This window comes from Bufo bufo, chromosome 5 (assembly GCF_905171765.1).
Source record: "Bufo bufo chromosome 5, aBufBuf1.1, whole genome shotgun sequence".
In the NCBI taxonomy this organism is placed as follows: Eukaryota; Metazoa; Chordata; class Amphibia; order Anura; family Bufonidae; genus Bufo; species Bufo bufo.
The window spans coordinates 388,030,855-388,056,919 of record NC_053393.1 but is presented as its reverse complement, the minus strand read 5'-3'; the positions used below and the strand labels follow the sequence as shown (position 1 = coordinate 388,056,919).

Genomic DNA, 26,065 nt, shown 5'->3' with positions numbered 1-26,065 from the left:
ACAATCAGAAAAAAAACTGATTAGAGAAAAAGGAGATACATTTTTGATGACACATTTCCTTTAAAGAGGACCTTTCATGGGTCCAGACATTATAAACTAAGTATCAGGATATCTAGGGCATAGTGCAGGGATCTAACTGCACTTACTATTTTTTCTGGGCACCACTCCGTTCGCCCGCTGTGGCCCCTGTATTCTCCCGCCTGGTATGCTAATTTTAGCATCGGTACAGGGAGGAGGAGACTGTCCTGTGCAGCAGAGAGCGCCACAGCCAGGGAGAAAAAAAAACTCACCGCCGTGGCTGTGACGCTCTTCACTGCGATTGGACAGCTCACAGCCAGGGAGAAGGAGACCCCCAATGAGTAACAGGGCTGTCTCCTCCTCCCCGTACCGATGCTAAAATTGGCATACCAGGCGGGAGAATACAACAGGGGGCCACATCGGGTGAACGGAGCGGCGCCCAGAAAAACTAGTAAGTGCAGTTAGATCCCTGCACTATGCCCTACATACCTTGATACTTGGTTTATATTGTCTGGACCCATGAAAGGTCCTCTTTAAGGCACAGCATCATTGCTGACATGTCTACAGGGCAGGATGCAGGAGAATGAGTAGAACACCGCTTCAGAGGGAAGGTCATTGATGATGATGTGTCTACAGGACTCGGATGTCAACGTGATATCGGGATAGGGAACTAACATAGTGGGAAATGTCACTTGACTGTGGTGGAGTGCAGGAAAACGAGGCGCTACAGATAAACACTATGGGAGAGATTTATCAGACTGAAGGAGCTGTGAGGAATCTGATTGGTTGTTATGGGCAACTACGCCAGTTCTGCTTTACACCCGTTTTATTAGCATACACAGGTTACAAAACATTAAAGTCAAATATTAGCCCAGAAATAAAATTGGGCACTATAACAGACCCTAATCAAAACCTACTCGGTATACAATGAATATACCTACACAGAAAAAAACGGAGACTAAACGGGTTACAAATCAAAGAATACTTTATTAAATACACGATATGACATAAATAGAGACATGATACATTAAATGTGACGTGCGGTCTACTCCTGAAGAGATAATATCAAAATACATATATGAGGGAAATGACAGGGTGGCGCCCCCAGAGGAAGGCATTGCCGAAACGCGCGTCGGGGTGTGCGACTCTGCTGAGGTGAATCTTCCTACAATGGGTATGTGATACTTGTGAGTTATATGAGGGAACGACTCATATATTTGCACATGCTCTTTAACATCATTATCATGTTAGGGATTCTGCATTTATGTTCCCCTATATATGAATTCATATGATCAAATTATTTATTTTGTCAATTGCAGCTCTTCTGTGGGATTTTGTACTCATAAGACCCCTGTTGCTCCCCTCATATGTATTTCCCTATAATGGGTATATAATACTTGATTGTTACTATATATGAGGGAACGACTTGTTATATTTGCACATGCACTTTAACATTATCATTATGTTGGGGACTATGTATTTATGCTCTTTTATATATGAATTCATATTAATCAATTTAATATATTTAGGGCTGCACGATATGGGAATTTTTTTGTGATTGCGATTAGGGCCCTAAAAATTGCGATAACGTTATGCGATCTTTTAAGGGAATTGTGATAGGTCTATTTGCACTATTATAGAGGGGATGTGTGGATGACACATATATAGCATCTTATGCTATGTGCCATCCACAGATCCCCCCCCCCCCCCAAATAATAGTGTCCCTGCAGTGTGAAGGGGCAGCATCTATATTAGGAATGACAGTGGGGACCGGTGCAGTCCCTGTATTCTAATACACTGGCCCTGCTCACTGTTGTATAATATTATCTAACATGTAGGCATTGTTAAAATATAATAATCCTGTATAATTCAGCTGTATTACTTGCAGCTAAGTTCCGTAGAAGGGAGGAGGCAGGCTGGACGGTGCGTCACTCACTACGTCACGCGCCCGCGCCGCCTTCTTCTTTCATAAAGTGGGTGGCGCCGATGCATGACGCAGTGAGTGACTCGCTGCCCTCCCGGCCTGCCTCCTCCCTCCTTTCTTCTACGGAACTTAGCTGTAAGTAATACAGCTGGATTATACAGGATTATTATATTTTAACAATGCCTACATGTTAGATAATATTATACAACAGTGAGCAGGGCCGGTGCATTAGAATACAGGGACTGCACCAGTCCTCACTGTCATTCCTAATACAGATGCCGGCCCCCAGCCCCTCCTCCCTCTATGTATAGGTAATGGCAGCATTTTTGGGTCTGCCATATCGCAATCGTCGATTATCGCGATACGATTGCTTTGGCGATATATCGTGCAGGCCCAAAATAAAATATATATAGATAGAGAGAGAGATATATAGATATTATCTCTAAAGGAGTAGACTGCACTTTCTATTTGATGTATCATGTCTCTCTTTTTATTTACCGTATGTCATATAATGTATTCAATAGAGTATTCTTTCATTTGAAACCTGTTTAGTCTCAGTTTTTTCCGTTTAGGTATTTACACCCATTTGATAAATCTCCCCCTATGAGTTTTGTTTCCTGCCAATTGATGCTGAAAATTGCCAAACTGAAATAACCCTTTTACGGCGGGTTTACACCGTTCGATGTTAGACGATTTTCGAGAGAAGGAAGCTTTCCTTCCCAACAGCCAGCTGCTCGTTCAGTGAAGGAGACTGCTACATTTACATGCAGTGATCTCCTTCACAGTATGAGGATCTCTATTGCGATCTCTTGTCCCCATATAGAATCCTTGTTTCTAGGCAGCAGATCGTTTTTTTAGACAGCACATTCTGCTGCCCAGAAACTATATTTGGTGTGCCTGCACGAACTACAGAATGACCCGATAATCGGGTGATCGGTGGCACATTTAGATTGTCAGGAACGAGCATTTGCAGGAACAGTTGCTCCCGATAATCCACCTTTAGGGTACAGCACATAGCCAATTTTCTACAGAGAAATTTCCACTGCAGATTTTGCTGCATGTCCAGTGTGAAAATACCGCCTTGGATTTGGTGTGGAATTCACCTAATGCATTGCGAAAGACGTTTTCTTGTGGTGTTTTTCCAGACTTTTGCATTTTAATGGTGATTTTTGCACCAACTTTTTGATGTTTTTTTTCATGGTGCAAAAAATCCAGCTCCAGATGTTGGGTGAAAGTGTATGGGAAATATGTAATGCAGGACACACAAGCATTTCTTGCCTAGTGGCATTTTTTGTGCCTTGAGTGTTTTTTTTTAATGCAGTATGTTGATGCTATGTCTTTTTTTATTTATTTTTTATTTTTATTTTTTTCATATGCGTTTCCATCTTCTTCTCTTTAAGTCTCCATTACTCCTGACAGAATATGGCAGCAGAGAAGTAAGAAATCTGTCATTTCCCATGTTCATGTACTGTACAGTATAAAGCTTTTTTATAAATATCCGGTTGCAAGTCTTCTATAGTTTATAGAGTGGCAGTAAGAATTACAGAAGTTGTAGTTTCTGATTGTAACATTATTGTGTTTTCTTCTAGGAAAGAGATTGAAAGTGTAAAAGGTAAGTTATTTTATATACTCATACCCTCATTTCTGCAATCCCAATTTATTAATCTATCCATCCCACAACCGAGATTGCCAGTTGTATTCCTGTTGTAGAAAAACAAAGGCATTTGGTAATACATATCTAATAGATAAGGTTTCAGTTTTCAGACCTACATTTTTGTTTTCCAAAAATCGAGGTTAACAATAAGTTACTAAACTGAGGGCGGATTTGCATGTTGCCATTTAAAGGGGTTCTGGACTTTCATTTAACTGATGATCTATCCTCTCGATAGATCATCAGCTTCTGATGGGCGGGGGTCCGACACCCGGGACCCCTGCCGATCAGCTGTTTGAGAAGGCAGCGGCGCTCCAGCAGCGTCGCGGCCTTGTCACTGTTTACCGCCGGCCCAGTGACGTCACGACTAGTATCAACTAGCGTGGGCGGGGCTAAGCTCCATTCAAGTGAACTGAGCTTAGCCCCGCCCACGCCAGTTAATACTAGTCGTGACGTGGTGCTTGTATTTTGCTGTGGACTATCCTGTGCCACTGTTTGGCCATTTAGTAAGTTCCACCAATTTTTGGTGATGCATACTTACTTTTGTGGGCTTTTACCCGTTGATACTGTATAAGAGGGTTTGATATTTATATTTTGATGTTTTCAGCATGCCATAAAAATGGTGCCAGATATACCTTTTTGTTTTGCACACGTTTATACCGGTATTTAATCTTTATTTTGTGCAGCTTATCAATTTTGCAGCTGACTGCTATTGGTTACAGTGCTTAGTTCCATCGCTGACCGCATGTTTGCACTTGCATGTTATCTAATAGTCCACCAATCATGCACCACCAGCCCTATTGTCTTTAATCTTAATTGTGTTTTGCTAATCATGTGAATTATAGTGATTGATTATAATAAAGTTATGTAGTGACTGATTACACCTTGTATTGGTAAATTATTTTACGTGATATAGTGAGGATTCATATATTTCTTTTGGTGTTGGTAATTTGATTATATATGGGTTTAATACGTTCATATGGGAATGAGTTTTGGTGTTTCATGCTAATTAAAGAGGACCTTTCATCAGGCTAGCTCTAGTCTATTATTATTATTATTATTATTAAAGCGCCATTCATTCCATAGCGCTGTACATATGATGAGCGGTGCACATACATAATACAAACAATTGCACTAATCATAAACAAGACAAGTTACAAACTGGTACAGAAGGAGAGAGGGCCCTGCCCGTGAGGGCTTACAATCTACATGGTATGGGTGAAGGACACAGTAGGTGCGAGTTAAGTTGGTCATGGCGGTATAGAGGCAGCGGGGTCACTGGTTGTAGGGTTGTCTGAAGAGGTGGGTTTTCAGGTTTCTTTTGAAGGATTCCAATGTAGGTGAGAGCCTGATATGTTGGGGTAGCGAGTTCCAGAGTATGGGGGATGCACGGGAGAAATCTTGGAGTCGATTGTGGGAAGAGGCAATAAGAGGAGAGGAGAGAAGGAGGTCTTGTGAGGATCGAAGAGTGCGTGTGGGGATGTATCTGGAAAGTAGCTCAGAGATGTAGGGAGGGGACAGGTTATGGACGGCCTTGTATGTATTTGTTAGTACTTTGAAGTGAATTCGCTGGGCAATGGGGAGCCAGTGAAGGGATTGGCAGAGGGGAGAGGCAGAGGAGTAATAGGGGGAGAGGTGGATTAGTCGGGCAGCAGAGTTGAGGATAGATTGGAGGGGTGCGAGAGTGCTAGATGGAAGGCCACAGAGGAGAATGTTGCAGTAGTCTAGGCGAGAGATAATGAGGGCATGTACAAGAATTTTCACAGATTCAAAGTTAAGGAAAGCACGGATGCGGGAGATGTTTTTGAGTTGGAGGCGGCAGGTGGTGGAAAGAGCTTGGATTTGCGGTCGGAAGGAAAGTGCAGAATCCAAGGTCACTCCAAGGCAGCGGACTTTGTTGACCGGGGAGAGTGTGCAGCCATTGATCATGATAGATAGGTCTGTTAAGGGAGTTGAACAAGATGGGGGAAAGATTATGAATTCTGTCTTATCCATGTTAAGTTTTAGAAAGCGAGAGGCGAAGAAGGATGATATAGAAGATAGACATTGTGGGATTCTTGATAGTAAGGTGGTGATTTCTGGACCAGAGAGGTAGATTTGTGTGTCGTCAGCGTAGGAGTGATACTGAAAGCCATGGGACTCTATGAGCTGTCCCAGGCCAAAGGTGTAGATAGAGAAGAGCAGGGGTCCTAGGACAGAGCCTTGCGGGACACCAACAGAGAGGGAATGAGACGAGGAGGTGGTGCGAGAGTGGGAGACGGTAAACGTCCGGTCTGTGAGGTATGATGTGATCCAGAAGAGGGCCAGGTCGGTGATGCCGAGAGATGAGAGAGTTTGCAACAGAAGGTCAACAGTGTCGAAGGCAGAGGACAGGTCAAGGAGAAGGAGGACAGAGTATTGTTTCTTGGTTTTGGCTGTCAGTAGGTCATTGGTGACTTTGGTAAGGGCAGTCTCGGTTGAGTGGTGGGGTCGGAAGCCAGATTGTAGGCGGTCAAAGGGGGAGCAGGAGGAGAGGTGGGAGGACAGTTCTGAATGGACATGTTGTTCAAGTAGCTTTGAGGCATACGGAAGAAGTGATATGGGGCGATAACTGGACAAGGAAGATGGGTCAAGTGAAGGCTTTTTGAGGATGGGTGTAATCGTAGCATGTTTAAAAGCAGAGGGGAAGACACCAGAGTTTAGTGATAGGTTGAAGAGATGAGTTAGGGCTGGGATAAACACTGTGGTGAGGTTAGGGATGAGGTGGGATGGGATTGGGTCAAGTGCACAGGTGGTCAGATGAGATTTGGAGAGTAGAGTGGAGAGTTTTTCTTCTGTAATGGTGGAGAAGCGGGTTTTGGGAGAAGGGGACCGAGCCGTTGTGTAGAGGGTCTGTGGGGACTGTGTGGTGAAGCTTTCTCTGATGTTGACTCTTTTGTTTGAAATATTTGGCAAAGTCCTCAGCTGAGAAGAGAGGAGAGGGTGGGGGCGCTGGGGGGCGGAGAAGGGAGTTAAAAGTGCTAAAAAGTTGTTTAGGGCTGTGTGACAGGGAAGATATGAGAGATGAGAAGTAGGCCTGTTTTGCATCAGCGAGTGAGGATTTAAATATGAGGAGGGATTGCTTGTATGCGGTGAAATGATCATTTGAATGGGATTTCTTCCATTGCCGCTCAGCAGCCCTGGAAGCTTGTCTGAGTTTTTTGGTCAGGTTGGTGTGCCAGGGTTGTCTGTTGATTTTTCGGGTTTTGTTGTGTGTGAGGGGGGCAACAGTGTCCAGAGCTGTACTTATTGTGGTGTTATATAGGGTGGTAGCAGCTTCTGGGTCTAGGAGGGAACAGATGGTAGAGAGTGGGAGAAGAGAGTCGGAAAGCAAGTGAAAGTCGAGATGTTTAAGGTTCCTGCGGGGGTGTGTTAGTGTGTGGACCGGGGGAGCAGCAGAAGAGACCAGTGAAGAGAAGGTGAGTAGGTTGTGGTCGGATAGGGGGAGAGGCGAATTAGAAAGGTTAGATAGGGAGCAGAGGCGGGTAAAGATCAGATCCAGAGTGTGACCATCTCTGTGGGTGGGAACTGAAGACCACTGTGATAGGCCGAAGGAGGAAGAGAGTGACAGGAGTTTAGAGGCGGCCGAGTGGCATGTGTCAATAGGGATGTTGAAGTCACCCATGATGATAGTGGGGATGTCGGCAGAAAGAAAGTGTAGTAGCCAGGTGTTAAAGTGGTCAAGAAAGATGGTGGCTGGGCCTGGAGGGCGGTAAATGACGGCTACTTGAAGGTTGGAGGGAGAGTAAATGCGAACAGTGTGTACTTCAAATGAGGTGAGCGTAATGGAGGGTGGCAGTGGAATTGGGCTGTAGGAGCAGGTGTCTGATAGGAGGAGACCAACTCCTCCACCATGTTTGCAGCCGGGGCGGGGGGTGTGAGTGAATTGAAATCCACTATAAGAGAGTGCAGCAGGGGAGGAGGTGTCTGAGGGTGTCAGCCATGTTTCAGTGAGACCCAGAAAGGAAAGGTTTTGAGAGAGGAACAGTTCATGAATGTATGACAGTTTGTTACAGACAGAGCGCGCATTCCATAATGCTCCTGCAAGAGGAACCAAAGGAGCAGGGGTCAGAGGAATGGTAATTAGGTTTAAGGGGTTGGAGAAATTTGTAGAAGGAGATTTGTGGTGGGAAATGGAGGTGATAGTGGGGATTTGCTGAGGAAGTCCTGGATTTGGAGAGATCACCAGCAGTAAGGAGAAGCAGAGAAAGTGTTAATAGATGAGAATAAGAGAGGGCATGAGGAGTGTTTGTGTGTTTGGGAAGGAAGTGTTTTATGTTGGCAAACAGGTTTGTGCAAGCGATCAGATGAGAAGGTAAAATGTAAGAAGAGATGAATAGTTCCTTGCTGGGTGAATGGATGTGGGGGTATTTCAGGAGGTGTTGGAAAAGTGGGAAGAGTAAGAGGAAAAATTGAAACATTGTTTGCATTAACTATGTCTGTAATTACCTGTGATCCCCTTCTGGTCCAATTCTGGTATAATTCAGTCAGTGCACTTAAGAGTGGCACTTGAAAGATGTGGCATTTGGAAAGACCAACCTACCTTATAGGGCGGCCCCCAGTAATGCCATGGCACTTTTTTTTTTTTTTCCTACAGAACGGGGGGTTCTGTAGGGGAAAAAAAAATTACGTTTTGTCCGCTGTTGGCCCCGTATATTTTGGCACCTTATATTATAATAAGGCGACTTGGTTATACTAGGCGGAAACTTTTATTCTCGGTTATACTAGGCGGAGACTTGTATTTTCCCTGGAAGTGGTTATCTTCTCCCTGGCTGTGAACGCATCCAATAATGAGCTCAAGTTCTCGTGAGAATCGCGAGAACTTGAGCGTGTAGACATCCTTAAGCTCACCCAGGGATAACCACACCCAGGGAAAATACAAGTCTCCGCCTAGTATAATCGAGTCGCCTCATTATAATATAAGGCGCCAAAATATATGGGGCCAACAGCGGACGAACGGGGGGTTCTGTAGAAAAAAATAAAGTGCCATGGCATCAGTTTGGGCCGCCCTATAAGGTAGGATAATTAGACTAGAGCTAGCCTGATGAAAGGTCCTCTTTAAAAACATATTGCAAAAAATGCATCCTTTTTGAAGCTGGGTTTATACGTTCAGGTAATACAGTTGACACTTCGTTGGTATGACTTGGATTTGAGGTAATAGTGATCGTAGCAACTGAGAAGTTAGCTCCCTCCATCCTCTGATTGTACCCCCTGCATCCTTATCTTGTCGTTCCATTCTGTTGCTATGGCAGCCTGGGGCCCTGTAAAGGCTTTCAGGCCTCCATAGCAAACTGTCTATTAAAGAGATTGTCTCACCTCAGACATAGGGGGCAAATTGCTAGTATATGCCCCTAATGTCTGATAGGTGCAGGTCCCAGTTCTGGGACCCGCACCTATCTTTAGAAAGGTGCCTGCGAAGTGAAGGAGGGCGCACCGTACATGCGTGGTCCCCCTCCATTCATTCTTATGGGAGGTGGGCCTGCTTCAAAGCTTTATATTTCCCACCTCCATCAGCCTAGCTGGAAGCAAGCTCCACTGGCAGGTTGACCACCTGCTGGTGGGCAGAGTTGCTCTTCCTAGAACAAAAGAACTCCCCAAACATCATGGAACCGGGAGTTCAAAAGAAATTATGGAATAATTGTACATCTCAGAAATACACAGTTTACATCTTTGAGACCCTGGGACCGAGACCGATTTTCTCCCAGTCTTCATTTGCTTATAGGATGCAGGGAAGGGGAGATAGAGAGAACTTCTAGTAGAAACCAAATAGCAACGCCATGTTTGGTCTCCAAATGCCCCAGGGATCCAAAAATTGCCATTTATTTGGTCGTCTTTCCTCCCAAATAATTAGCATGTACCTCTAATATACCTCCCTTGATGCAAAAATGAAAGTGTTACAGGTGTCAAACTGTGACCATGCAAAGCAATTTTTTAAGAATAAAGTTTAAAAAAAACATTTAAATAGTAAAACATAACAAAAATGATATACATTTTTTGTCACTAATTGTAACTGAGTCCTAGAATAAAGTTAGTCGTTTTTTTGGCACACAGTGAACGCCTTAAAAGTGAAAACTGAAACAAAACACACATTTTTTTCCATTCCACCGCACAGTTTATTTATTTATTTATTTTTACAGTTTCCTAGTACATTATATGGGATATTAAATGGTTACTGAATTCTGGTAAAACTTTTGATAAGTCACAGAGGACTTTTACCTGTCAGTGTTTGCAGATGATTACATTTGTCAAGTGTGTGACTACCAGTATCTGCAGTATTGTCGCTCATTTCTGAGTACTGCTCCAAACAGAGGTCTTTGTCAAGCATCTAAAGAAGATTTGCAGAAAGCAAGGCGACCATTACCTGCAGTTCTTCTGTATTGGGTGTCTAATTGGTGATGCTTTTAGCCTACTTTTGTCTGAATGTTTAGCTACAGAACATCCATGATGGATTGTTTTGTTTAGACACATTTTAAGAAGCAACTGTGCTTCTCTCTCTCAAACCATTTTCTGCTAATATCTCCTTTAATTGCCTATGGTACATTAGAGCTGAAGAACTAGAGGCAATTACAGTTTAATAATGAGAAATGGCAGTCTACCTCGAGCAGCTACTGATTTGTTCAGGTTGGCTTGTTGTCACTTGTAGCTGAACGCGCCTTGGTTTTTTTCCTGCTGATTTTACTGGCCTATTAAAACTGTTTGAATTGTTCCAGCTTACTGTACTTCTGTACTGTTTTGACATGGTTAAAAAAAATGCACAATAAGCTGCACAAGATATTGATTTGAATGATACATCAGTATACATGTATAGTTATCGCTAAGGGCTCTTTCACACTTGCGTTGTCCGGATCCGTCGTGTACTCCATTTGCCGGAAGTGCCCACCGGATCCGTAGCACTGCAAGTGAACTGAAAGCATTTGAAGACTTTTCCGTCTTCAAAATGCGTTCAGTGTTACTATGGCAGCCAGGACGCTATTAAAGTCCTGGTTGCCATAGTAGTAGTGGGGAGCGGGGGAGAAGTATACTTACCGTCCGTGCGGCTCCCGGGGCGCTCCAGAATGACGTCAGAGCGCCCCATGCGCATGGATGACGTCATCCATGCGAGTGGGACGCCCTGACGTCACTCTGAAGCGCCCCGTGAGCCGCACGGACGGTAAGTATACTGCTCCCCCGCTCCCCACTACACTTTACCATGGCAAACAGGACTTTAGCGTCCTGGCAGCCATGGTAACCATTCAGAAAAAGCTAAACGTCGGATCCGGTAATGCGCCGAAATGACATTTAGCTTAAGGCCGGATCCGGGTTTCAATGGGCATTAATTCCGGATCCGGCCTTGCAGCAAGTGTTCAGGATTTTTGGCCAGAGCAAAAAGCGCAGCATGCTGCAGTATTTTCTCCGGCCAAAAAACGTTCCGGTCCGGAACTGAAGACATCCTGATGCATCCTGAACGGATTTCTCTCCATTCAGAATGCATTGGGAGACGGAACTCTATGCCGGAAAAGAAAAGCGCAAGTGTGAAAGAGCCCTAAGTACCATAAACACCGGCTTTGATCTACCCACGATTGCTTTCCATTTTTGAACACTTGCAAAATAATATGGGAAGTGAAGTCATGGATCCAGTGGCCTGAGTCAATTTGATTTTTTAACCTTGAGCAATGGCATGCGGGATACTTCTGCATGCCCAGGTGTCAAGGTCCTAGTAGCAAACGTATACAGTTTTCATTCCATCCCCAATAGTTGCCACCCTCTGCTTCATGTAAGCCTTTGAGCTTGCAAGTTGACCTAGAAGGTTCTTCAGAAACTTGCCAATGGATTCTTGAGGCATACTCTTGGGTGCAGTTTTAATACCAAACTCGCATCTTTTCTTTAGGAATGTAAACTGCTATCTGAAGGCAGATTTTCAGTAAGTGGATCAGAGCTAAAGGATTACAATATCTTCTTTGGTTGCCCGTACATGGTGGTATCTTCTTTGGTTGCCTGTACATAGTGCAGCCAAGCCACAGTAACCATATTTAACCTCTCCTTGCTGGGAGGCACCTGGACTTGCCCTAGTTTAGGTTGCATAAGTAGGCCAGCAATGAACGGTAATCCGAATGTGGTTACCGCGGTCCGGCTGCACTTTGTACTACCCTCCGTTTCAGGTGGAATTCATGTACTTATTGGTGATGATCTCACAAATAGGATTGTGTCATTAAAAATAAGCACCACATTTGTGCACATACTGCAGACATTCACTTTGGATGCTAGGTCCTTCCTCAGTCTCCTTGTGATTTATGTTTGTAGCTCTAAGCTTAGTAGATACATTTTTTCAGAATTTCCCTAAATAGAAAAGTAGTTAGGATAGAACGGTAAGCTGTAATTACAGGAAGCGCAGAGGATCAAACCTAATGAAATGGTTGATTCATGTAGTGATGATTCAGGAGGTTGGACTGTAATTGTTACTAAAGAGCAGCCAGCAGAGGATTGTGAGGATGGTCTCCTGTGAAAAAACTTGCCATTATATTGTTTAATCTGCATACTTTATAACCTTCATGAAAATAGAAATGTAGTCACTATGAAAAACTTGAAGCAGAAGAAACCAGTTTGACTCCTGCTTGAGATGACTGAACGTATCATGTATTTCTATAAGGCAGTGATTTCCAATCTATCATTGGCTCAAGAGACATTCTAAGATAACAGGTTGAGGTTTGGTATTTGAAATGTGGGTTTTGCAGAGGATCTGCGACAAAATACGCTACGAATCTGTTTCAAAATCTGCATTAGCTGCATCCAGGTTTAACACAGATTTTGTAGAAGATTCTCAGCAGATTTTACTTTAAAGGGAACCAGTCACCGGGATTTTGTGTATAGAGCTGTGGACATGGGTTGCTAGATGGCCGCTAGCACATCCGCAATACCCAGTCCCCATAGCTCTGTGTGCTTTTATTGTGTAAAAAAAACGATTTGATACATATGCAAATTAACCTGAAATGTGTCCTATATGTGAGATGAGTCAGGGACAGGACTCCTCTCAGGTTAATTTGCATATGTATCAAATTGTTTTTTTCACACAATTAAAGCACACAGAGCTATGGGGACTGGGTATTGCGGATGTGCTAGCGGCTATCTAGCAACCCATGTCCTCAGCTCTATACACAAAATCCTGATGACGGGTTCCCTTTAAGCATTGCAAAGCATGAAATCCATAGCAAAAACTACTTTTTTGGGGAGGTGAAATGATGATAAAAAATGGAAAATTGGCCTTTTTGATTTTGATTTCACTGATTACTATTTTTATATTTTAATAGTACAGGGGTTTCCGGATGCTGTAATGCTAATGATGGGTTTTCTTTTAGTCTTTATTTATTTTCTTTATATCTTTTATTTATAATTATTATTATTTTTTTTTTAGGCATCCTTGGTGACTATAATATGCAATCATTAGATTGCAATGCAGTGCTGCCTCCTGCAGGCCTGTATTGGAGCATGCCAGTGATGGGCAGCGGAACCTCAAGCAGGCTCTGGGCTATCACAGAAACATAAAAGCTTCCCCCATCTCAGCTGGGCGCAGGAGCATGTGACTCCCTCTTTTTCACCACTCAGATGCCATGGTCACATTTAACGCTTATTTTTTATGAGGTTCACCATGTGATATATATGATATAACTTTATTCTGCAGATTGATATGATTATGGCATAGAAGCCCCAGTTACTGGGGGAATACACTCTCCTGAGAGGTTGTACAGCATTATACAGCGCTGTACAGCCTCACTGCAGGGCTGATGGCGGTGTAAAGAAGACCTGGTCCTGCATTCTCCTGGCTCTGGCGGTCACATGACTGCCAAGTCGGGACAGGAAGTGCATAGCGCCTTCTCAGCTGTACACAAAACGATCCAGAAGGCAGGGACACTGAGGAACAGTCAACTGCCTTCTCTATGAGGAGCCCTGCTGTCACTGACAGCAGGCCCCCTGCATGATTAGCGACTGCAATCTCTGAGAGGAATCCTGACCCCCAGGACGGTTATAGTCTATGGGCGGTCGGGAAGTGGTTAATTCTAATTCCCATTCTCCTTGTAAATCATTGATTAGGACTAGTGTTGAGCGAACTTCAGTCTAAAGTTCGGCTTCCGGTTAGCGGAGAATCCTGATATGGATTCCGAATTCCGTTGTGGTCCGTGGTACAATTCACAGTATTGGTTTGAAATAAATATGTTGTAGGAGCAATTAAACTGTATCACTGATTTGTTATCCTACTAAAACTTAATTTTTATATATATTATTTGATAAGATATGTCCCACAATATTAGTAGTAGATGACTGCATATAAAAAAAAATCTGACCAGGCATATACATCAGCAATAATTACTTGGCACTACGTATATGTATATACAATACAATATTACGCATGAATATACGTAGTCCAGTATTATAGATAACAAATGGCAATATGGTTTGACCACTTATTATGATCACCACTCACGGTTTGCTGTATGGAAGATGCGTGATCTTGGTATCCAGACAGCTGGGTGATCTATTGGATCCGTAGTAGTCCCCTTTGTCACCCCCTAAGGAGCGACCCCACTTCTCGATGGCTGACCCTATTATTCTCACCCTATTGTTGTCTCCTGGTGCTGGCCTGGTCAGATATTTTTCCAGTAGTCGTTCCCGACGCGTTTCCTCTGACAGACAATGCTGTCAGATTCATCAGGGGTAAAAGAGATGACATAAGTACGGTGTAATAACCGTCAGCTCGATCGCTTTTTGATGGTGTCCCAGCTGAATAGATGCAGTCCAGACAGATGTCTGAAACTGCCCCCTTATATATACCATCATATTAACTCTAATTAGTGTGTAGTTAATCACTTACACTGCATTCCGGCGTGCGTTCCATTAGGTTGGGGCCGGATCCGGAAGTATGTCACTCTGCGCATGCGCGGTAGTTGACAAAGTACTCTGTGGAACGCATAACGTCAGAGTCATGCGTCCAGGCGCAACCTAGGATACCTCACGTTAGTGTGGAACGCATCGGCGTCAATAGCCGCACTTGGTGATAACACGTGATGCTGTGGAACGCATAGACGTCATATTAATGCGTCTCAGGAGATCCGATGGGAATGCTATGAAAATATACATCGATTGTGTCGTCGAATGTACAAGGATACCTGCAAAACACATTTATTTATTTATAGTGGCATAATATCATAAGTGGTCCAGATACAGATGATCTGGTCCATTATGAGGTTAGTTGTATGTCACGGTTATCCTGCAATTTAGTCCAATTGCATTCCTTAATGTTATCTATATATGGCCTCGGGTATATTAGTTTTAGGGGCTACACTGGTACGTAGGTGGGGGACTTTTTTGGAGTGGGAGGAAGGTTAGTCCAGGGTCATGTGCATTATGTAAAAAATTCATGATGTACCCAGGACCATTGTTAACCCCCCCCCCCCCCCTCGCTTTTTTTGATAATTGTAACTATAACCTATCTCGGTAGATGTAATATTATTCCTATCCCGTCCATATTCTTTTATCTTTACACTTGTCAGTTGGTTTGGAGTATTTAGATATATTGGGCCTAAATAAAACACCCAAAGGACAATATTTCATTTAGGCCAAGTGGGCTCACTGTTTTTAACCTATGAGTCCACTCTGCCTCTTTCTGTAATATTTTTCTATTGAGGTCACCGCCTCTGGGGGATAGACGTATCACTTCGATTACGCAGAATTTCAGTAACCTGAAATCTCCATCATGACAGATCTGTATATGTCTTGCGATTGGAGTATCTCGTTGGTGTCTAATGTCTCCCAGATGATCTCCAATCCTCCTCCTGAGTTCTCTTTTGGTCTTGCCCACGTATTGAAGGTTACAGGTGCAGGTGCATAGGTATACAACCCCTGTAGTTTTTCAATTTGCAAAATCCCTAATAGTATATATTTTCTTGGTAATGTTACTGATGAAGGTTTTGGTCTTGGTAATATGTGGGCAGGCTATGCATGAGCCACACTTGAACATACCTAGGGGTTTCCTATCCAGCCAAGTTCCAGGTTTTTTGATCGGTATCTAATGGCTGTGTACGAATCTGTCCCCCAGTGATTTTCCTCTACGGTATGTAATTGCCGGGTAAGGAGGAAGGGTGTCCTGAATGTCAGGGTCAGTGAGCAGCAAGTCCCAGTATTTTTGGAGGATGTCCCTAACTTGTCTATTGCAGTTATCATAAGTACCTACAATACGAAAAGTGGGATCTGTTGTGGATTTTGTTACTTGTTTAGGAGACAGTAGTTCTGCTCTTTCTACATTTAGTGCCGATTTAAAGGCTTTTTGTAATGGATGATCCGGGTATCCCCTTTGACTGAACCTGGTTCTCAGGTCCCTAGCTTGGTTATGAAAGTCTTTTTTCTATATGCAGTCATCTACTACTATTATTGTGGGACATATTTTTATATATTATCTGATAAAAGTTAAGTTTTATGTGGTCCGTGGTAGCAGAATCAATAATGGCCGATTATTGATTCCGTTACCACGGACCACAACGGAATTCGGAATCCATATCGGGATTCTCCGCTAACCGGAAGCCGAACTTTAGACGCCGAACTTAAACCAGAAGTTCGCTCAACACTAATTAGGACTGCCCCTTGAACGCTAAGTCCAGAAAGAACAAGAATTTAACATTATACTGAGTGAGAGATTTATCAAACTGGTGTAAAACAAAACTGGCTTAGTTGCCCACAGCAACCAATCAGATTCCACATTTCATTTTTTTCAGAGCTCCTTTGGAAAATGAAAGGTGGAATCTGATTGGTTGCTACGGGCAACTAAGTCTGTTTTCCTTTACACCCGTTTTGATAAATCTCCCCCAGAATCTTTTCCCACAAAGCTATATATCACATACATTGGCTCCGCTCCAACTGCTCTAAAACATGCTGCCTTCAGATCAAACTGCATGTACCCTTATCCTTGGAGTATAATTTTACATATTTTAGTTATAATACAAACCAAAATACATTGATTGTTTGTAATAAAGACTTGGGGGTCATTTATCAAACTGGTGTAAAGTAGAACTGGCGTGGTTGCCCATAGCAACCAATCAGATTTCTCCTTTCATTTTGCAAAGGAGCTGTGAAAAATGAAATGTGGAATCTGATTGGTTGCTATGGCTAACTAAGCCAGTTCTACTTTACACCAGTTTGATAAATGACCCCCTTGGATTCTGTAATTTTTATTTATTTAAAGGGTTTTGCGAGATTTTTTTAAATCTAGATAAGTCATCGGTATCTGATCAGTGGGGGTCAGAACCCAGGACACCCGCCAATCAACTGTTTGAGAAGTCGTTGGCACTTGCAGTAGCGCTGCAGCCTTTTCACAGCTTAGCAAAGGCCATGTAACATCATGTTCATCGGTCACATGGCCTAGACGCATCTCAGCCCCATTGAAGTGAACGGGGCTGAGCTGCAATTCCATGAACTGTACAATTTACGGCGCTGTGCTTGGTGAGCTGAGAGAAGGAGACCGCCGAGCTACTATGAGTGCTGGTGCCTTCTCAAACAGCTGATCGGCAGGGTCCTCACTGGTCAGACACTGCTCCTCCAGATAGGTCAACCGGTAAAAAATAAATAAAACCCTTTTAACCAATAGGAGTAGAGAACTTTTTTACATTTTTTTATTTAACAAGTTTACATCAGAAAATGAAAATTATTTGCACAATCTGCTGGTCAACAAAATTAGCAAATGCGGTATATGGTCAAGAAATTAGATTGTAATACCTACATGTAAGCCCTGGTCAAGACAGTCCAGAGCTTTTTGACACAGACCATTTCATTTTCTTTTTGAGATAATGAAGGGCACAGATTATTTAGGAAGAATTCGTTCTGAAACGTGCTATTTTGTAGCTATTTATTTTGGTATGCAATAATCTCTGCAGACTTGATTGATAGCTTCCAGGATATATATCATAAGCAGTTTTTCAAGTGTGAATTGTGTATGCTTTCTGTACCCCCTGGGCCTTTAAAATCCCTTCTAATTGAAATGACATTTAATTTACTAAACAGAACTGTAAACCTACAGTAATAAGTCAGGACCTCTGTGGTGTACTAAAATATAATGAGAGCCAAGACTGTAAACCAAGGCTAAGGAAGTCTTCAGCGGCAGTCAAAAGATGCCACTTTTTAGTGTGCAGTTTCTTATTGGCTGGTAGCAGGAGTCACCTCGCTGGCTTTAAACAATAGAAAATAGGCGGTGGGACCGACCGAACAGGAGGAACTAGAGGGGTGCCATAAGTATGTAATGGCAATATCTAGACACAGGAGCATTTTTTTAAGTTAGTAATTTAAGATGACTTTTAAGAATGAGCTGTTGTGTGTCCGTTCATTGGAAAGACCCGTATTCTAGATATATCAGCGTATTTCTCATTTGCAGGTCTCATATCTAATAGGCAGGTTTTTCCTGAGCTCAGCTCCATAGCTGGCATAATGTCTCCCATACACTGCACACACAGAAGAGGAGATTCTGCCCTCCTGTCTCTCTGTAGTACCACCATTAGAAGCTGCAGGACATTATACTGCAGTGTTGAGTTGCCTTACACACGTGTCATGACAATAGTTGATGGCTGTATGTAAATGCAGCTAATGAGCGGGCAATAATCAGGAATGAAGACCTTGTTACTTATCAATGAAAGAAGATGATCACAGCAGCATATCCAGTGCGTCATTTATTGGAAGCCTTTAGTGCACACACAAACAAAGTACGACGTTTCGGCTACGCAGTAGCCTTTGTCAAGTATACAAAAGGTAAAACTGGCAATATTAAATACAAATGTGACCACTCCCACCAGAAGTTGGAGCCAATCATTAAAAAGCTCAGCCCACTCACTATATCAATGTGATTATAAACAGCCTGTTCTATAATCAGGCCATATGCATCATATAATAGAATCAATCTGTACCTGATACATGTGTTCACCGTCCAGTCACGCTAGAAGTGTTCCCATCCATATCTGCGTCTAGCCGATCACGATGCGCATGTCAATTCCGTAATCGCGCGGGCGCCGTGACACAAAGCCGTCTGTCACGTGCATCATGCGTCATCGCGTCACATGATGATCCCGTGTCCAACGTAAGGTCCTTTGCACACATAGAAAGTACAGCCAACTGAAAGGTCCTATCTCCAGACCTAACTGTTCGACATGTGTGTGTCAATGGGGACCAACCTGTCTCCCATCTAGACAATCTCCCAAGCGAAAGGCCAGGTACATACTTAATCTATCTAGACACTTCATAAGGTCGGACAAATCTAAAACATGGCCCGTTAAATATGATGGATATGGGAAAGAGAGTGTTTCAATCTACCGGAACCGGACGAGACAATGTATCAGATACACAATACAAGTGTATGAAGTGAATATAAGTGAACTTAGTGATCAAAACAAAATATTATAAGTGAACCATAGTCTACCATTAAAACCATTGTCTATACTGAGTCAGACATGAATAGAACACTACCTATCTATCAATACTGTTTATATTAAATTCAATGTTAAGTCCCTGGGGTTGTAGCGATTGTAATATAAAGATCCATTTCAGCTCTTTTTTCCTAAACATGCACTCCCTATCTCCACCCCTCTTGGGGACATCAACAGAGTCAATGACACTGAATCTCAATTGGCTGACAGAGTGTCCACAGTCAACAAAATGCTTCGCCACAGGTTTGTCCATAATTTTTTTTCCTGATGTGCTTTTGTCGAACAGTTAGGTCTGGAGATAGGACCTTTCAGTTGGCTGTACTTTCTATGTGTGCAAAGAACCTTACGTTGGACACGTGATCATCATGTGACGCGACGGACGGCTTTGTGTCACGGCGCCCGCGCAATGACGTAATTGACATGCGCATCGTGATCGGCTAGACGTCGATATGGATGGGAACACTTCTAGCGTGACTGGGCGGTGAACACATGTATCAGGTACAGATTGATTCTATTATATGATGCATATGGCCTGATTATAGAACAGGCTGTTTATAATCACATTGATATATCGAGTGGGCTGAGCTTTTTAATGATTGGCTCCAACTTCTGGTGGGAGTGGTCACATATTTGTATTTAATATTGCCAGTTTTACCTTTTGTATACTTGACAAAGGCTACTGCGTAGCTGAAACGTCGTACTTTGTGTGTTGCACTAAAGGCTTCCAATAAATGACGCACTGGATATGCTGCTGTGATCATCATCTTTTTCATTGCTGTTCCTGGACTGCTGTGGATCTGCGGTCCCATCGCGGTTGTTGCATTCCGGTTTTAAAGGATTAAAGGTCTAAAGGTCCGGTTGTGCTGCTCTACTACCTATCATTTGTGCTTGTTACTTATCAGTGCTTGCTCTATCAGTCCATGGAAGAGGGCTCTAGCATGGGGCTTTGGTACAGAGTTTTTTGCCTTTTTGTACAAGTGTAATATTTATGGGCCACAACGTATTTTACGACCTAGAAGATCAAATGCCAAGACCAGGTCCTGCATGATGCAAAAAGAACAAGGGGGGACATTTATACACCACTTTTTGGCGCATTATTGTTGCAGATTTTGTTGCAATGTTTTTTAAAGGCAAAATCTGTTACTTTTTGCCTCTCATGTCACTTTTCCTGAGTGCCGAGAAAAGGGGATGTCGCCAGGGTGTGCCGACAGGCTCATCTCATTTATCATTTTCTGAGCCATCTTTTGACTTGGAAAATGACTTAAAGTGTAACTGGTCATTCTTTTTTTTATTTTTTGTAATGTATAGGGGCAGCGATACTGACCGTTTTTGTAATATACTTAAATTACTGATATCGTACATTTCTATTAGAAAAATAGCTCTAAAGTGGCCCGTTTTGAGCCTTAGCAACGCTCCTCTGTCTTCTGCTTACATAACAGTCAGTGTTAGCAAGTCTCTGCTGTTATGTAAACAGAAGACAGAGGAGCGTTGCTAAGGCTCAAAATGGGCCACTTTAGAGCTATTGTTCTAATAGAAATGTACGATTTCAGTAATTAAAATATATTACAAAAATGGTCATTATCACTGCCCCTACACATTACAAAAATAAAAAAAAAAGAATGACAGGATCTACGCCAGCAAGGAGCCGGGCTACATTTTACTATGTCGGCCTGTTGGAGGAAGCTCCAAAGGTAAACCTCATTCCCACGTCCGTGTCCGTGCTCAAATTCGCGAGCAAGAGGTCAGCGATTCATCCGTGAAGCTGTCCGTGGAGGATCCATGTGTCTGTTTTTTGCTTAATCGTGTTGCATCCATGTTACACTAAACAGCTGAAAAATAATTTTCAAAGCATCTCTTCTTAATGATCCGTGAAAAACGGATGGCATCCGTGTTGCATCCGGGATTTTCATGGACCCATAGACTATAATGGACGTGAGGGATCCGGGAACACGGACCAAGATAGGACATGCATCTGTGCTGAAAACACGGAACCACGGACCACGCTGATGTGTTAATACACACATTCAAATAATTTGGGACGTGTGCTGTCCGCGGAGAACACGTACAGAACACGTACAGAACACGTACGTGAAACACTGACATGTGAATGAGACTTTGCACCTCCACATAACTTTGGCACATCCACCGTCAGCGCAGAGGGACTAACCCCGGCGTCTAAGGCTAGGGCTACACGGTGACATGTGTCGTGCGACAAGTCGCGTAACATATAGGATACAACGACACTCCAACATGTGGCGTGCGACATTTATGTCGCACCAATGTCGTGCAACATATTTTGTAATGCTAGTCTATGGTGTCGCACTGCAACATGCGACGACTGCGACAAAACAGTCGCACAAAAATCCATCCCACCATAGACTAGCATTACAAAATATGTTGCGCGGCATGTCGTCGTGTAGCTCTAGCCTAAATCGCCAGTCTTAATAAATGTACCCCAAAGTGTTTATTAAAGGGAACCTGTCAGTGGTTTCAGTGTATTTGGCAGCATTTGTGGGGATTGCAGGTTTTTATTTGTTTTAGTGTGCTTGTTACCAGGGTTTGGTCTTTGGTGTAATGTAATCTCACACTGGGTTTACCACTGTGACTGATGGATGCCTGTATCTATATTGACTTCAGATTTATATCGCTGTTCTCCACAGAACCCTTGAGTAATTAGATCACCAATATGTTGAAAGGAACCCATCACAACAGAACACGTCCATGAGAAATAAGCCCTCTAATTTATATTGTCGCCTGGAATTCTTCTTTTAGTATACACTTTCCTGCTTCTTTACATTTAGGGCTAATTCCCACTTTGTGTTCCGTAAAGTACAGCCACGGGAAAGCCTTGCAGACCTTCAGGGTTTTGTTTCTTGAAGAATAAAAGGGCTTTTCAATGAGATGTTTTAAAAACTATGCCAATCTCCTCTGGCACCCAGTGAATAGGAGGCCCATGCCCCCTTCCCATACTGCCTGTGCAATGTACAGGACACCTCTACATTGCACAGAAAGTGCACACAACCGTATTTTTCATCTGTTTGCTACCTGTATTTTTTGTGGCTAGCACACTTACCCATTCGTTGTTACGGCACTATGCACAGGTCTGTATTGTTTGCGGTTCCATGTGGCCGTAATGCAAGGTATAGAAAATTTCCTATTGGGGTCCATATTGCGGACAAGAACACATGTACACATCCATATTTTTCAAATTTTTTTTTTATTATTTTTTTTTTTCGATTCCTTGTGTCCGTTCTGCAAATTATAGAACATGTGCTATTCTTGTTTGCATTGCGGACGAGAATAGTCATTTCTATTGATGGAAAGGTATCTGTATCTTGTGGAACTGTGGATTGCGTACTGAAATACGGAAATGGTCGTATGCATGAGGCCTCATGCATTTACATTTCGATCCATAATGTAGAACCATATTGCACACCCCTACTCCAGTCCACATACAGCATGGGGATCTGTTGGCACATGCATTTTTTCTTTTTATTTTTTTGGGCTCAGCATTAAAAAAAAAAAAAAAAGCCAGCATAGATCACTGTACTTGGTGGTATGCATGGCCCATTGAAATACATTGACTCCATGTGTGCAACCAGTGCGATACTGATCCCAAATACACTTGTGAGCTTAAAGAGGACCTTTCACCGATCCTGACATTGTGAACTAAGTATCATGACATATACAGCGGCGCCCAGGGATCTCACTGCACTTACTATTATCCCTGGGCGCCGTTCTCCCGTTAAGTGCAGTGAGATCCCTGGGCGCCGCTGTATATGTCATGATACTTAGTTCACAATGTCAGGATCGGTGAAAGGTCCTCTGTGTTTATTAAAATAAAAGCAGGACCTGTCAAGGAAAGTATACTTACCTGCTCCCTGACTCTCTGTTCTGGATCTGTGTGTCCACCGCTGTCTTTATTGCGCTTCAGTCCACGCTTGTAAACTTCGGGCATGAAAGGTGTCTTGGGGCTACATAAAAACACAAGTTGGAGAACCCCTTTAAAGTCTTACTCCAAGTACTGAGCACAATGCTGGGATCAAACATGGAAGAGTCTGCCCACCAGGCATGGACAAAATTTTGGTGTTTTTCAGGCGCAGATAGCCGTTCCGTCGTTATCTGCGAATTCGTCCCACTTACGCCAGATCTAAAATTGTCCGCGTTTCGGTCTTAATAAATGTTTTCCATAGTTCTTTGAGAGTATGTGCAGTCAGAAGTGTCATTTTTTTTTCACATTTTCTTTACAGATTTTGTCTGTCTTTCTGATGCAGATAAGCAGAACACAGATCCTCAAAATACTATGTGGTCTGTGTTCGTCCACATTTTTTTGTGGAAACATTCCCTTCAGTGGGTGCGTGGTCCGTATTTTGCAGAATATTCTATCTTTTGTAGAACTGATATACAGTCGTGGCCAAAAGTTTTGAGAATGACACAAATATTAGTTTTCACAAAGTTTGCTGCTAAACTGCTTTTAGATCTTTTTCAGTTGTTTCTGTGATGTAGTGAAATATAATTACACACACTTCATACGTTTTCAAAGGCTTTTATCGACAATTACATGACATTTATGCAAAGAGTCAGTATTTGCAGTGTTGGCCCTTCTTTTTCAGGACCAATTCGACTGGGCATGCTCTCAATCAACTTCTGGGCCAATTCCTGACTGATAGCAACCCATTCTTCCATAATCACTTCTTGGAGTTTGTCAGAATTAGTGGGTTTTTGTTTGTCCACCTGCCTCTTGAGGATTGACCAAGTTCTTAATAGGATTAAGATCTGGGGAGTTTCCAGGCCATGGACCGAAAATGTCAATGTTTTGGTCCACGAGACACTTAGTTATTACTTTTGCCTTATGGCACGGTGCTCCATCGTGCTGGAAAATGCATTGTTCTTCACCAAACTGTTGTTGGGTTGTTGGAAGAAGTTGCTGTTGGAGGGTGTTTTGGTACCATTCTTTATTCATGGCTGTGTTTTTGGGCAACATTATGAGTGAGCCCACTCCCTTGGATGAGAAGCAACACCACACATGAATGGTCTCAGGATGCTTTACTGTTGGCATGACACAGGACTGATGGTAGCGCTCACCTTTTCTTCTCCGGACAAGCCTTTTTCCAGATGCCCCAAACAATCGGAAAGAGGCTTCATCGGAGAATATGACTTTGCCCCAGTCCTCAGCAGTCCATTCACCAAACTTTCTGCAGAAGATCAATCTGTCCCTGATGTTTTTTTTGGAGAGAAGTGGCTTCTTTGCTGCCCTTCTTGACACCAGGCCATCTTCCAAAAGTCTTCGCCTCACAGTAGGGTTGTCCCGATACCACTTTTTTAGGACCGAGTACAAGTACCGATACTTTTTTTCAAGTAGTCACCGATACCGAATACCGATACTTTTTTTAAATGTCATGTGACCGTTTTGGGGGATCTGTGGATCTGTGGATGACGCACTGTCATGTGGGGGATCTGTGGATGGCACTGTTATGGGGGACCTGTGGATGGCACTGTTATGGGGGATCTGTGGATGGCACTGTTATGGGGATCTGTGGATGGCACTGTTATGGGGGATCTGTGGATGGCACTGTTATGGGGGATCTGTGGATGGCACTGTTATGGGGGATCTGTGGATGGCACTGTTATGGGGGATCTGTGGGTGGCGCTGTTATGGGGGATCTGTGGATGGCACTGTTATGGGGGATCTGTGGATGGCACTGTTATGGGGGATCTGTGGATGGCACTGTTATGGGGGATCTGTGGATGGCGCTGTTATGGGGATCTGTGGATGGTGCTGTTATGGGGGATCTGTGGATGGCACTGTTATGGGGATCTGTGGATGGCACTGTTATGGGGATCTGTGGATGGCACTGTTATGGGGGATCTGTGGATGGCACTGTTATGGGGGATCTGTGGATGGCACTGTTATGGGGGATCTGTGGATGGCACTGTTATGGGGATCTGTGGATGGTGCTGTTATGGGGGATCTGTGGATGGCACTGTTATGGGGATCTGTGGATGGCACTGTTATGGGGGATCTGTGGATGGCACTGTTATGGGGGATCTGTGGATGGCACTGTTATGGGGATCTGTGGATGGTACTGCTATGGGGTGGGATATCTGTGGATGGCATTGTTATGGGGTGGGGGGATCTGAGGATGGCATTGTTGTTTGGTGGGGGATCTGTGGATGGAACTGTTATGGGGAGGATCTGTGGATGACACTGCTATATGTCATCCACAGATCCCCCTCATAACAGTGTCCCCCAATACACCGGGCCCCGCCGCTCACCGAAGTATTTATAAACGTGAATCCTTATCCTGTTGTTAAGTTGAACTAACGCTGCCCTCTCCCATGTTCCCATGTTCCCCTGTATCCCCACAGCACTTACTTAAGCTTCCATAGCAGGCAGAGCGGACGGCACCAGTAACGTCACTCACTGACGTCGCGCGCCTGCTCCGCCTGCTTCATTCATAAAGTGGGCGGAGCAGGCGCTCTACGTCAGTGAGTGACGTTACTGCTGCCGTCTGCTCTGCCTGCTATGGAAGCTTAAGTAAGTGCTGTGGGGATACAGGGGGATACAGGGGAACATGGGAGAGCGCAGCGTTAGTTCAACTTAACAACAGGATAAGGATTCACGTTTATAAATACTTCGGTGAGCGGCGGGGCCCGGTGTAAGAGTACAGTGACTGCACCGGGCCCCGCCCATAGTTACGCCCATAGTATTCTATTTATGTATCGGGGCGGGGTATCGGCGGCTGAGTACCGCTGAGAAAACTCGGAATCGATACCGATACTAGTATCGGTATCGGGACAACCCTACCTCACAGTGTGTGCAGATGCGCTCACACCTGCCTGCTGCTATTCCTGAGCAAGCTCTGCACTGGTGGCACATCCGATCCCGCAGCTGAATCCTTTTTAGGAGACGATCCTGGCACTTGCTGAACTTTCTTGGACGCCCTGAAGCCTTCTTAACAAGAATTGAACCTCTTTCCTTGAAGTTCTTGATGATCCTATAAATTGTTGATTGAGGTGCAA

The 26,065-nt window shown here is 43.6% G+C and overlaps 1 protein-coding gene across 1 annotated transcript in view; it reads left to right on the top strand.

The window, feature by feature from the left end:
• DTNBP1 (dystrobrevin binding protein 1) overlaps nt 1-26,065 on the top strand; it is a 134,286-nt gene that overhangs the window by 62,881 nt on the left and 45,340 nt on the right. The window contains exon 7 of the mRNA XM_040432620.1: nt 3,532-3,554. Coding sequence (XP_040288554.1) covers nt 3,532-3,554 — 23 coding nt within the window. The remainder of the gene's footprint in view (nt 1-3,531; nt 3,555-26,065) is intronic.